The sequence below is a fragment of the Cyphomyrmex costatus genome, unplaced genomic scaffold (assembly GCF_001594065.2).
Source record: "Cyphomyrmex costatus isolate MS0001 unplaced genomic scaffold, Ccosl1.0 scaffold296, whole genome shotgun sequence".
Lineage (NCBI taxonomy): Eukaryota > Metazoa > Arthropoda > Insecta > Hymenoptera > Formicidae > Cyphomyrmex > Cyphomyrmex costatus.
The window spans coordinates 39908-55240 of NW_017277082.1; the positions used below are offsets into that span (position 1 = coordinate 39908).

General features: G+C 32.5%; 1 protein-coding gene across 13 annotated transcripts in view; it reads right to left on the bottom strand.

The window, feature by feature from the left end:
- The window catches only part of mmd (disintegrin and metalloproteinase domain-containing protein mind-meld), a 45507-nt gene extending 38569 nt beyond the window's left edge, over positions 1 to 6938 (bottom strand). For all 13 annotated transcript variants that reach the window (XM_018541621.1, XM_018541623.1, XM_018541615.1 and 10 more), the window contains exon 1: positions 6189 to 6938. In XM_018541621.1, coding sequence (XP_018397123.1) covers positions 6189 to 6276 — 88 coding nt within the window. In that variant the 5' untranslated portion in view covers positions 6277 to 6938. The remainder of the gene's footprint in view (positions 1 to 6188) is intronic.
- Between the last annotated feature and the right edge of the window lie 8395 nt (positions 6939 to 15333).

Consider the following 15333-nt stretch of genomic DNA (forward strand, 5'->3'; position numbering starts at 1 on the left):
TCTTTTCGCCGAGAAATTTAATTTTACCCCGCGTCCCGCGCTACCGGTTCTCCGCTATCCTTCCTGAATTTTTATCACTACGTGATCATGTTTCCGATTCGACGGAAAACGTCAAATTCGCGTAGAAGACAGAATTCAAACGGAATACACGAAACTCGCGCGAAATTCGTGAAGCGTGATAAAATTCACTGAACACGGGGTAGGTCATCTCCCGGTCGTTCATTGATAATCGACGATGGGTTGATGCATCCGACCCGTTTTATTCAAGATGTCCGCCACGTTTCCACCACCCGAAGATGTCCTAGATCGATGTCAGCAAACTCGCTCGAATAAAATAACCGATATACAATTTACATTTAAGGGTAGAGGGAACTGGATCAGATTGACCCACATCATCAGCATTCCAGGGGTTAGTGAATCCATCGTTCTTCCGTCACTCGATAACCGCGTAAGGTTCTCCCCCCCCCCCCTTATCCGTCCCTCCCTCTCTCACCCTCTCGCGTTTCCACCCTCATTACGTCATCACTACCAACGCATACGTCAATGTACACTGCAGGCGCTCTGCAGTCGACTGCCTCGTTATTTCGCGATTTCCTGTTGATCACCGCCCTACGACATCGCGAGGGATCGATCGCCAGATACGTAGGTACATGAACGACACGCGCCTACGTGTGTATATACACGAAATCGATCTTTTCGTATGCTCGTGTACATGCGTGTAAATACGATTTTTATCATACCGCCGCGCGCCGTTAAAATGTAAAACGTTGATCGGTAATTCAGATCAATTTGTAAATTTGTCAACGCACACTAACGCTATTTGCGTGATTTTATTTAATCTCTTTTCGTCTCTCACCTATAAAGCTAGAGTTAGATGAAATTTAGGATACAAATTCTTCTAGTTCTAACGCAAGAGAAATCGATTTATTCTTATTTCGGTGAAAGCCGTTTCACGAAAAAATACATGATTGACCCAGACCTACCAAACCACTTTTTATCTACAGATTCTTTCATTAATTTCAAGTTGACCTTTTTCCAACCAAAAAAAAATCTTTAAAGATACCCGAGTGAAAATCGATCTCTGATATAAAGTTTGGCTAGACTTAGACAAGTTGTTTTTTAAATCGAGGAAATGTTACATTACAATCGATAATTTCATTCATATATAATCGGAAGAATTTTAGAGAATGTTTATTTTAAGAGATAGATACACAACTAAATTATATTACATTATTGGGCGAGAAGCATTAAGGTCGTAAAGGAAAATGCAGGCAAGCGAAAATCATGGATAATGGTATAGTGAAGATGTACTCACTAGATGAGTGGTTAAACGAGTAGGTATGTAGGCATATGAATGCTCAAATGAATAGGTAACCACTCATCCAGAGACTACGTCTTTACAGCTCGTTTTCCGCAATTGTTTAGTACTTATCAACATTATACTAAACATATTATTACTATATAACTGTAACAAAAGAAATGGTTGCTTATTTGAAAATATCATCTGAATACAAACAATTTTCTGAATTTCATTAATAAATTTTATTTGACATCTTAAATCTTGTCATCTCAAGCGGCGATAAATTTCGCGTTAAATCCATGCATATCACTTCAATTTTTCGAAGATCTATCGTTCTATTTCGTTGAACTGCAAAATCGGCCGTGAGTTACGTATTAAAAGCCAATAAATTAAAACTGGCACGATGCCATTTCAATCTCGTGAGTCCTACTCGAGAGAACTCGTCGATGAGTCGTCTTTTCGTCCTACGTCTTTGATTAATTGCAGGATACAGATTGATTGATTTCATGTACAATGGGTAAACAAAATATTCGTCCGCTACATAATCCTTTCGTTATAGCCGATTTTCTATACTCGAGAGAGATCTCGACGTAATCTTATAACGTATGGGAGTATGTTTGACTCTTTGCCAGAATGAAAAAAATTATTTTCTAAAAATATGATTGTTGATTAAAAAACATTCGGAAAATTTTGTAATTATTATCTTCATTATTTATTCACATATATTTAATGTACCTTTGCATTGGTAAAATACTGACGCAAAAAAACACTAGAGGATGATATCACTTATAAATTTCATGACATTTCAAAGATATTTTTCATAACTACTGATAAATATCATGTAACATGCAACTACATCGATGAATTTTTCATCGAGGTAAGGCTCGAATATATTTTACAATTATGGAAATATCTTGTAAATATAAACGGGTATCTTTCCAAAAGTGTGCTGCATTTATGGCTCCTCCAAACAGTATCTGATATCGATTTCGTCTCAACGAAAATTTGATTAGACGCCATCCTGCTATACAATTTGTGCAGTTTTTACGTTAAGTGACTTCGTAACTAAAATCCACAAATAATTTTTATTTATGGAAGTAAAGTTTGCTCGAAATTGGCTTAAAAGTAAAATTGTGTTATTTCTGTTTATAATTTCTATGTTGTTATACTTTTTTTCAATTTTGATAGTTTAAAACATCAAGGAGGGTAATTGAAAGAGACGTTATATTTCTCAATGTGTACTCTCTACTCTTCTTCACACAAGAGGACGCTAAAACTGTCATTAAAATATTTATTGGTGCTTTACGCCAGCTTGTATATTTTCGAAACAAGCTTATAAGAAGCTTATAAATATTTTATAACTGTTATAATGATACAGCACGAGCTTTAGCAATAGCTTACATGGATAAACATAGTTAGAGCTAAATAGCAACGATATAGGTAACACTTTATAGATATAACACAAGTAATTAAATCATTTAATCTCAACTGTGTAATCTTAATATTTGGAAAAAAAGAAACTTGAATTTAATTTTATTAAATTTTCACAAAATATATATATTGATTGAAATTAAGAACTTTTAATATTATACGTGATAAGAATATTCGTACTAAATATTACGATGCATGTATATACATGCATCATCATCGCTGTCGTTGTTGTTGCTTGAAATTGACAGAGTGATAAGCTGCGATGATGCATGTGCAAAATGTACATTCGCGTGCTCGCGGTTTTACGCAGCGACGAGCGGCGTCTAACGGTATGCAAAGCGAGCGGACGAGCGCGAGCGGGCATGGAGTAATTCCGCGCGATAACATTATGAATAATGCAGCAACGGGATTTGAAGCCCGGCGAAAATGTACGTAACGATTACGCGCATTCCGACGACCGGCGCGGAGCGACGCGGCGTCGCGCGTTTTCCCGCGGCTGTTTTAGAAAAATTCGTCGTGTGTGCCGCATACGTATACGGTCGTAAGTATTGGTCGTTCCACTGATCTACGTTCGCATTTTCCACCAACTAACAAAACATGCGAATATGCAATACTTATGAGGTACGTTATGTGCACGGTTAGCAGTTTTTGTATTGTGCGAATTAGTGGCATTAATAAAATACTTCTCTTTATTTTGTAAAGTGTAACAAAGCAACAGATATATCGCAGGTACTTTGGATGTTTGTATATATGTACTGAATTTTGCAAGAGGGTTAACATTAGGTAATTTTTTATAAAATTGTTCGTTACAGATCCACTCCAAGTAGATATCAATAAATTTATATATTTATTTCAACGTAAAAAGATCATTATACGATTTATATTAACTTACATTTTGTTTTATGCTATTTACATTAGTATACAAAAATTATATGTGTAAAAGAAGGGTATATCGTATATGATAAAGGTATAGGATTGATAATTATTGTAACGAGTAAAGGATGGACCACAAAGATACATATACCTATGCTTTAATCAATGAGAAGATTACAGGATATGAAGGAGGAAATGTAATAATTGGTAATATAATTCTCAAAATATAGAAATGTTAACGCTAGTGCCATAAAATTTACTGGATTAAGACTTGATGCAAGCTCGAGGATATTAAAACTCATTGATTCAAAAAACTGAAGATGCTAAAGTATGCAAAAATGAAAATTCAAGCGTGCAGAAAATTGAGAATGTGAAAATTCGAGAATCCAAGAAATACAAGTCGTAAAGATTTCAAAATTCGAAAAGTCGAGCATATAAGAATTTAAATAGATAATTTAAAAGGTCGAAGGTTGCGCCCTGATAAGGTGCTCATCCTTGTTCGAGGATGCAGAGAATTTGCGAACTCTGCAGTGCCCTGGCAACAACGAAGACTCGGTTCGTTAAATTTTAAAATAAGGTTCTCAAGCTTTCTGAATTTCTGGACTTCATTATACATTTTAGAATTTTACAATTATGACATACATACAGGAAAAATTTCAAACCTAATAGATGAAGTTGTTCGAAATCTATGGAAAATATGTAGATATAATAAAAACGTTCCAGATAAAGGTTGTATCACATATACAGTTTGATATGAGATGCAATTAATATTATATCTTAATATTTTTATGCACAGAGTAGTAAAATGAATCAATTAATGTAAAGAAAACATATAATTACTCATCAAAAACAATTATGTATTTTGCAATACGTAACATATTTCTTTTTAAGCAACTGTGTGTTTGCTTTACACCTGATTCATAAAGGTATCAAAAAATTAATAGTTTACGAAATATTTAATATTTTATGTTTATTTGTGCAAAAATAAGGTATAAAATAACATAAAAAATAGTAGAAAATAAGAAGTCGAAAATTATTGATTTTTTTATATCTCTACTCTTTATAATATTAATGCAGAAGCACTATATTGTATAAAAATTCATATAATTTAATTTAAAAAATAGCAATAACTTTTATATAACCTTAAAAAATTAATTTTTTTTTCGAAAATTAATTTTATCGCTGCGTTCTATCAAATTATAAAACTTTTGTCTGAAGCTTCCATATTTTCCAAATATTTTTCTTATTACATTGAAATTCTTTACCCTATATGTATAAATATTATACGTTTCAATTTTATCGAGTATTAAATTTCTTAGATCTTTAATCTTCAATTCCCTTTTTCCATTAGATTTTATTTTTAAATTATAAATTTCTTGACTCCTTGAATCCTGCGAGGGGTTGGCAAATTCCGGATTTCCTTTACTCTTAACTTTATCTAATTTCCAGAGATTGGATTAGGTTATTTGAATCCTAGATTTCCTGGAATCCTTAAATTCTGAGATCTCCTGACCCGCAAACCCGACATTATGGGTTCTTTGACACTGAAAATGAAATCACGGTCTTCCATTTGAGAAATCTATAATTCAATGAATCAAAGATCAAAATGACTTGAGATCTAGGAATACTGATTTGAGATAGGAAACTTGAAATTCTTGAGAGATATCTAAAGTTTAGAAAATTATTAATCGAGGAAATGAAAATAATCTGAAACTTATGAACTTTTATAGTTTTTGTAAATTCAAGAATTTAAATGTATCAAAGCTGTTTAGCTAAATATCCTAAAACGATAATAATAAACTCTCTTTAGAATTATAGAGGCAAATATACTGCTTGACATGATTGCACCTAGCTATCCAGACGTGATTACTCGGTGAATAATTCGCGCTCTAATTATGAACGAAACCATTATTCCTCCACACTAGAAATTATTCCAGTGAAATTATTCCAGTTCACTAAACAGACACGATTACTCGATAAGTTATATGAGTTCACGTTAAATTATTTGCTGGCTTAGAGACTTCTTTTATATAAAGCGAACTGTATTATAGTTCTTTACATAAAACTACGATTAAGAAGCTTTAGATCTTCATCAAATCTTTAAACGTTTTAAATCCACTCCCGCTTCCTTGAACCTTGCCTCCTTAGGACTATTAAGCGGACAGAGTGGCAAGCAAGGTGCGCAAGCAGGTGCAATACGTCCGTAACGATCAGCGCTTTACACCCATTCATTCACGCAGCCATTCGTGTAGAGGACCTTAGCGTTCACTTAGTCCGGTAAAAAATTTCGGATTATTTTACCTGTAATTATTCGCAAAATTTAGGTCACTATTTTACTTAAAACTGATCATCGAAATAAACGCTTCCCGGCAAACAGAATATGGTTTGATAAAAAAAATTTAGATCGGTTGGATTCGAATTTCTTTTGACAGATTATAATCCCTCCGCATCCTCTAAAATATCGAATCGATTACACTCGGTCCGATTAAGCTTCAGCCATCGATACGCTCAGCTACCAATCCAGACAGACAAGTGGGCAGGCAAGACAAACTTAAGACAGACAGGTAAGACAGGCAGACGTTACCTCGCTTGGATGTGGTGTCGGCTAAGCTGCTAATAAATCCACGTACGGCAATCACGAGAACAAAGAGTCCACAGTGTAGCCAGAACATGTTTACGTCTTAACAACATTGTTTAATTCCATATTACATGACGCTCATGAAACACTGCGACGATGGCGGCTGCTGCGATCTCGACGGGCTTTACAGGATTATTCATTACTACGCGCATAATCACTGACGTGTACCACCTCCTTGATCATTAAACGCGGCACGCGGAGCCGAGCGGAACGGAGCGTAGCGGAGCGGATCGGAGCGGATCACGAGTCGATTCTCCTCGACGATAATACGCTACCGAACGTATATACTAATCTTCGAGATACGAATAGCGCGCTCGCAGTGGATATAGCTGTATATGTGCTGCGACGAAAAAAAAACGACAGAAAAACAGCAAGTCGGACACGTCGCGCGAGTGGAATGTAGATGAGCGAAGCGGACCAGATCTCTCTCCTTCCTTCTCTCCCTCTCTTTGATCGTCTATCTTTCCCTTAGTATCAGTCTCTATTTCTCTCTTCAAATTGTCTCCCGGCGACTTTCTTTGGAGTTTTCGTGCACCGTCGATCGACTAAGAGGAGATCGACCACGAAGGGAGAGCACACTACTTTTCGGCAACTTCTTCTTAAACCCGAAGCGGATTGCGGCCCTACTATTCTCGCGCGCGCGCGGCCAGAAGAGAGGAAACTGCCCGGACCGAATCACGCCTCGGCTGCCATCTTCTACCTACGCCGGGAGTCTGGAGTATGAAAATATTCTCCGCTCCCTCTCTCTTCTGGTCCTCCTCTTCGCTGCTGCTCCCGCCACCCCTCGTTCTTCTCCTCATCACTCCCTCCACCTGCTCGTTACCAACCCTACACGGTGGGGGTTCGCCGCGGCTCGCACGCTCGCTCGTTCACTCGCTCTAGCACCCTCGTTGCACCAGCAGCCTCTCTTTCTTGCGCACCCCCGCGCAGCGCATCACCAGCAGCTTGGACCACCACCTTCTCTTCTATCGATTTCTGCGCGTATCCCACCTCCCGTTCCTGTCAAATCAATAACGCGCGCCGGTCGCGCCGGTGGCTTTCTCGCTGCTGTCGCGGGGGTAGAAGCGGCATCGAGATGTGAAAACCCTCTTTAACTGGGGTAACGCGCAGGACACGAGAGAGGATGAACCTGGACCAGGTGGCGGGAGCTACCATGGAGCATCAACCGCTTGAAGATGGTGATCCTGTCGTTTAGTTGAATCCTGTTAAATAAAAATGATCGCGAAGTGCCGACGCGATTATGGAGAAGATAGCAGATGAATGTTAATGAATTAGGAATGAAGAAATGAGAAGTGAAAAAATAGGAAAGAACAAGGATAAAAAGAGAGGGGAGGGAGAGAGAAGATAGGATGAATAAAAAAGCTGAAATAAGAAGTATCTGGAATAAAAAATCGGAAGAAATCCAACGTTAGAAGAAATAAAGAATGAAAAAGATTGTAAATTTTAGATTTTATTTGAAACTTTTTTTTATTTCCTCTCTTGAGTCTGAATATATGTATAAGAAGAAGAAGAACAACAATATATGTAGCGAGAGAGTAGAGGGGGGGGGGGGGGGAATATTATATTTTCAAATTTTTGGAAATTTCTTTAGGACGTTAAATGATTAAAATTCTGTCTTACAATTACTTCAGAAGTAAATGAAGTAAAGGTATATTAAAAAAGTCTAAATATATTAATATAAGGATAAATTAATAACCGCGAAATCAATCATTCTCAGTTTTACTTACCAAATACTACTTATGAAGGAAATATATACCTAAACTACTAATTAATAGTACGATCATTAGCGTCAATCAAACAAGTAACCTGGAAATGAAAGGGAATAACGGAAGAAGAGGGGAGGCTAAATTAATTGGCCGATAGTTAGCATAGAGCATGAAATATTGGAGATGGTGCATCTGATGAAAATTATGAAATGAACAGTAAAGGAATTATTGCAGCAGTAGTGGTGTGAAAGAACACATTTGAGTTCTGAGTAAGAAAAAAACTGCAGCTATACTGCAACAATTGGAATGAAAGGAATAAAAATTTGTGAACTAGAAAGTTTCAAGAATTCTTGGAATGTAAGACGCTAGATAGGGGAGTGCTAAATAATTTAGAATCTCGAGAACCTAGAATTTAAAGAATCCAAATACTGAGATAGTTGCTTTGCAACAAATATGAGAGTTAAATTAAACCAGGATACGAGGAATATAAAAGTCAGAGACTAGGGGGGATTCAAGGCAACTAGAATAATTCATGAATTACAATATTCAAGATTCAAGAAAGATCTAAGATCGAGAGAGTCCATATCTGATAATACTATTATTTAAAAAAAATAATATCTATATATACGTGCTGAATTCAAAAAATTTATGAAATTTTATTTTGAATTTGCTTGAGAGATTAAAAAACAATCTTGACCATTTTAATTGCGATAATTAGAATTTGATACTTACTATTATTTATTATTCTTCTGCGAGAAAGGGCGGACTTACTTTTCCCTGCAGAATTCAGTTTAACTATTGTTGATTGTGCGACTCGTACTTATAACAGATTTATCATCATCAGTAGTTTCTTACTTGCTAGTCAATCTTACAACCAATTGTCGTCATGAAGTTTCATTTCTAAATTTAAACACACAAAAGCTTACATAACTTGCAAACGCAAGTGCTCTGCCATTTATACCTAACAGCTGTTTTGTATCAGTGAATTTATTTGAGAATCAAATGTTGCAATGACTGCTTAAGATGATTATAATTATATCTATAAATATATTAATAATAATATAATAAATCTCTCAAAGTTTTTTAACACATCAATTATTCAAAATTGAGAAAATATAAAATAGAAAGATGTACATTGCAAGAAATATATGATATATGTATACGTATAATAAGAAAAAAGTAAAACTAAAGAATTTATTGTATATAAAAATTTATTTTCAAATTTAAGAAAAATCGTGTAATATGAAATTATATAATAACTTATTATAATAAAGTTTAAAATTTTAAGTTTACAAGATATAAAAGATCTCGAATTACTATCGAGTGTAAATTATTAATAAAATTTAAAAGAAGAAAAAAATTTCTTTAAAATTTCTTTGTTGTTTAGTACAATAAAACAACGATGATTACTTGGCAGTGATACTGTTTTACAATAATGGACTTTGATGTATCCATATAAAAGATAGAGAGGGCTAACGACAATAGGATATATGAGAGATTCATCCACGTGTTGGTCTAAATTTGGGTCGCCGTGTAAGCTGCGCAGTAACCGATTCGGCTTGTGTTTATTTATTTATATCAGACAGCGCGTGAGTGGAATAATGTTATATTCTGCACATTTGACTTAGACACTATGTGTGCATTTTTTATTTATTATTAGAAAATATAAAAGTTAAAATATACAAAAATACGAAATTACGTAAGTAAAAAGACTAAAAAATTATTTGTTTTTTATTTAAAATAGTTATTTAAGATATATTAAATAATCCATGATTTTAAAAAATTGTTTTTTATATTTTGTTGATAAATATATTTTGACTGTAATACAATTTGTTTTTAATAAAAATTAATTATTAAAAATAGTTAAGTAATTTTTTTAAGAAAATAAGATAGTTTAGTATTTAATAAAATAATATTGTACATAAAAATTATATATATTACATATAATTTTTAACAAGAATAACAAGCATTTACGAACATCGAACACAAAATAATAATAATTTTTTTATAATGAAAGTAAATATAGTCAAAACGGCCTAGTCTTTCTCTCTTTATTTTTCCATATATTTGGTTATTTGTTTATTTACGTATAGTAGGTACATTTCGATTAATCTGTAGTCGAAAGAAACAGATTTGCGTTCACAGTGGAACTTATTTACCGTGCGCAGAGTTCGCCGTCATGTTTTCTGTGACGAGAAAACATAGTAGAGAAAAACGCCGTTCTTCGTGTTGACCAAGAACATGATTGATATACACTATACAGTATGAAATTTGACCAATCTAGGAGAAAAAAGGTAAATGTTTTATCTGGTTACGTCTAAATGTTTATAGCTTGCATTTTTTGTTAACTCTAACGTAAAAGAATTCTGAAGCTTAAAATTTAAAGATGATAAAAAAATTATCTTTCTGAAATAATTTCACAAAATATAGATATTAGTTTGTATATTAAAAATAAAATTATAGTTTAATATTGAAAATTTTAATAAAAAGTTTTTATCTTAAATTAAAAAAAATAACTTTACATAAATTTCTCTATTAATTTAAAATAATAAAATTACATTTTTCAAAATATTATAAAAGTCAAGTTTGTTTATTTTTAATACATTCAAGATTTATATAAACTGTTTTCTTCAAATATAAGTTTTAAATTAATACATTTAAATTTAGTTTTTAAAACAAACGAAGATGCAGAATGTAATAAGAGATAACGTATTCTTTTTGATTGGACAAAAATTTCATATTGTGCGATGACGACAAACATGCGCACTAGGTATTGAGACAAACAATGGTAATTTCGCGTCATTGTAAAGTGGCAGTCATGTAAAAACATTCGTCTAATATTAAGTAACTTTATAAGCTCAGCGTGGAACATTCGCCTCTTTAACAATCGAGCAATCTCTCTGGGCATTATCCTGCGACGCTTCTTTACTGATCCTTTTAGTAAATGCATTCAGTTGCAGCAGTGGTACGATGGAAGGGTTAACCCTTTCTGTATATATGTATATCTGAAGACATAGCCTGTCGAATCTCACAAAATTAAGATTTATGAAATTTCGCTTTTATCTTCTTAATCTTAACTTATCTATTTTTAAATGAAAAATAAGGTTACACACATATTAGGGTATTAATGGTGTGAAATCTGATCATAGTGTATCTAAGAACAAACGCTATACGTGAAAGGATTAACAAAGAATAACTATTATGATGCTCTTATCATAACTTTGCACCGCTTTCTTGTTAGTGAATTTTGTTTGTCGACGATAATTTGAATAATTTTTAGTGAAAATGAAGTTTTCACTAAAATTTTGAGGGAAAGATTTTGGGATTCGAGGTATTATATTGTATATGTAATATATGAAAAAAAATCAAAGAAAAAGGATCCAGGCACTACTATGGATTTAGAGAACTGTGTAATCCAATTGTACCAGAATCTAAGTAAACGAGAAAGAATAAAAAATTGAGCTGTCGTTTTTATTATAATATTCATAAATTCGTTTAGACACCATTTTGCAGGAAAATTCACGAACAAAGTGGTGCAAAAACTCATTTGTCAGAAAATCGCACAGGATAATGCGATTGTCGCTATAGTGCATCCAACTCATATTATATAATTTATATATGTATATATACATGTGTATATGGTATATACTGTATATATACCTATATGTTTATATATATATATATGTATATATATGCATTGTCCTGTTTGTGACTTATACACTTGGCAATTATAGATACCAATGGATAATCGTATAATTATACGGTCTTTATTATTTACATTCTTGCTGCACTCTCATCAAACACGCATACGCACACTCCCACGCACGCGCGTATATATTAATTGTATATATATATATGTATATACATAGACACATATGATCTACGTGTGTTTCTTCTTTTTTTCATTCTATAAGGATACATTATGCATTCATGTATATATACACATATTATACTTTGTAACGCGATAAAACGTTAAAAAAATCGTCATCGTCAGTATTAATTCTCTCATTTTCTTTCATCGTTAATGCTTAAAAAATCTTAATTTGCACTACTTGTTATATGTTTCTTTGTCTATTGTAGAGTTACTGGTGGTTGTTTTTTATATTATATTATTTATACATATACATATATATATATATAAATTATATATACATATACACGGTAAAAAGATAACGCTATACTTGCCTTAGCGCCGAGACTACCGTGTCTCCTGATAATCTTATTTATGCGCGATAAATGTTGTAATTGTATTATAGCACTGTACTTATACAATATAATGTTAAACTGCATAAATATACACATTACACGCAATTTTATATTCGACTTAAATCTTAATATAATTATTACATTTTAAAAAAGAGTTTTAGAAAGATTTAAACTAAAAGAATTAAATATTAAAAATAATTTAAATTTTGTGTGTAATTTAATTAGTATTCAAGCGCATTCTAAAAACAATTTATTTAATATTTAAAATATTTGATATTCAATAAGATAATTTTTAAACATACTGTGATATGAAAAGTACGATGCAATACTTATAATAAAAAACCATTACAATATGTATGAATGCTTTCTTGACACATTGTATATGTGTAAATAGAGCAACGTGCCTCTCGCGAGGAAAGTCTCCTCCTAAGTACCTCGTTCTGAATAAATCTTGTAGAAATTTCCATCTTTTGATTTATTTTACTTCATTGTTTCGAATCTTACCTTCGTAAGTTAATGCAATTAATTAATAATTTCATTCATTTATTAATATGTGCTAATCGTTACGCTGCAAGAGTTGCTAAATGTACTTCGCGATTAATATGAATATTTATACAAAGTGCTCCGAAAGTTTCGCGCGACATTGAAAATTAATTTCTCGTATAAAACATGTAAAACATATATTTGCAAAAGAAAAAATTGCTTTTGATTTCTGGATTATACAAATGACGGAATCTGTAGAATCCAGAAAAATTTATGTAAAAATTATTGTCCCAACATATTTTTAAAAATTTATGAGTATGAAAAGTTAGGAATAAAAAAATTTGGAAAATAGAGAATTTTAACGTTTAAATTATAAAATCAAAAGTATTCTTAATAAGTCTTAACAAGAGTTAAGAGATTAATGATTAAGTATTAAGAGATAGATGAATACTGAGAAAGATTGTCGTCGCGAAGATAAAATATGTCTAGCGAGTATTCTCGATTTGCAAATCTCATTTTTCTCCTTTGGCACATGCTTTGGAACACCTGTATAAAAGTTCTCTTCTGCTATGTCGAATAGTGATTATATCCTTTTCCCTTTAAAAGGTTAGATAAAGATTATTGTGTAAAGTGGTCATGCAGATACACAGAGGTAATCATAATGCGAGGTTGCTTACGCTAAATCTCTCCCTTATATGTATAAGTAATCGTCAGTTGCTCACTACAGGTCGATCAGTAGGTCGTGAAAAAGTCGTGTTATTATGGAAGAATTGCAATTACTGGTCTTGTACAAATTAATATAAACAAAAAGTAATTTTTAGATGTACATACAGTTATTACATAAAAAGGATTTACAATGTTTACAATAATGTGAATTCTTTTTATATAATAAATGTATATATAAATTTAAAAATTATCTCTCTTGTTTACACACACACACATACACACACACACACACATACACATTAATTCGCACAAGACTGTATATCGATATATATATACATATATCCATCTGATATATGACAAATTATACAAATAGGAATATCATAGCAAAAATCTCTCACAAAATAAAACCTTTAACATCAATAACATTTCATAACGGTCGGAAATATTTGTAAAGGTCATAGATAATATAAATTGCTTAATAATAAATACTTAATAGTGTAAATAATAGGTAGTATAAAAATATTATTAAGAGTAGCATATATGAATACATTTAAAGGTCTGAAAATTAAAAATAACCTTATTTTTTAACAACTCTGAAACGATATCAGTACAGTTGTTAAAAATTACAGAATAGAGGTCTAAAATTGCTGAAATGTAGGAAGAGTTTAAGGATCCGCGCGCAAATTCATGCTTTTTATTTTAGAAAAATATAAAAAAATTTGTGGTAATTACAAATAAATAACTAATGATCTCAGCGATTACTGAATACAGATATATACAAAATTATATCATCTTAATAATTATATCAGTTAATTTCTGTTCGAATAATTCCAGGCACTACACTATTTGTAAGAAAGGATCATAGGAGGCTACATACAAATAAACGACAAAGGCCATGTTTTTAGTGTTCTTAAGGTGTGCGTGTAACGTGCGCATGTGTGTAGGTATATACGTATAGTATCTGCATGTACCAGAAACAACAGTTTCAACTTATAACAATTCTTTTATTCCTTTTACCATTATTATTTTATTGTAAATATTAATATTCGTATTATTTGCTGCTGTTTCATCATTACTATTATTTATTATTATTCAAAATGGCTTTACCAGAAACCTGTAAAAGGTTTTTTCATCGTGCAATAGTTCTCGATAGTAGAAACTTTCAATTGCAAAAGCATATGTTCCTTTACAATGAGAAAGATGTATGATCATTTCAATAGTTCTAAATTGTTCTATTCTTAGTTTGTATTTCCCTCCGTCCCTTTCGTTCTTTTCCTTTTTTATGTTCTTTTCTTATTTTCTGATTATCTTATGATAATCAGATAACTTTCATCGACTCCAATTAACTTTAATCGACGATTAGTCCATAGTAATCTGTCGTTGAAAAATGCGATTGGTCAATTCCAATGGACTAATCGTCGATTAAAGTTAATCGTAGTTGGTAAAAGTTACCCTTAAATTCATATGACTCTTGAAAATCAGAGTATCAAGATTCGAAGATCCGAGAAGTTAACGATACAATGTGCCTGTAGAAATAACATAAATCGAACGATCTAGGAAAGCCAGATCCATGGAATCTAAGATCTTACGATAATTTAAGATCCGTGAAATCTTGAATTGAAAATGATCTATATTTAAAAAGATTTTCCCCACGTGGAATTTAAAATCCAAAGGAACTCGGATTCCTAGATTTCGACAATTTTGCGATCCAAGTGCATCACGCTCGAAGGTAAGATGATCGCGAACGAAGTACGAGACGAGATAAGACACATGAATAATACCAACGGGGAAGCTTAGCTACTCTCTCTGTTATATGGATATTTACTTTTTTGTTCTTAATTTTTTTCTAGTTATCGTCAACATTCATTCGAGTGTTCTTCAAGTCGGTCATAACCGTGACGACTTATATGTATAACTGACTTATGTGTAATTTTCCCATGACAATTCGCTGTATTATATATAATATATGTATATATCTATATATATGTATATATTTATATACGCTATCGAATAACTCCCGCGCGTCGTGT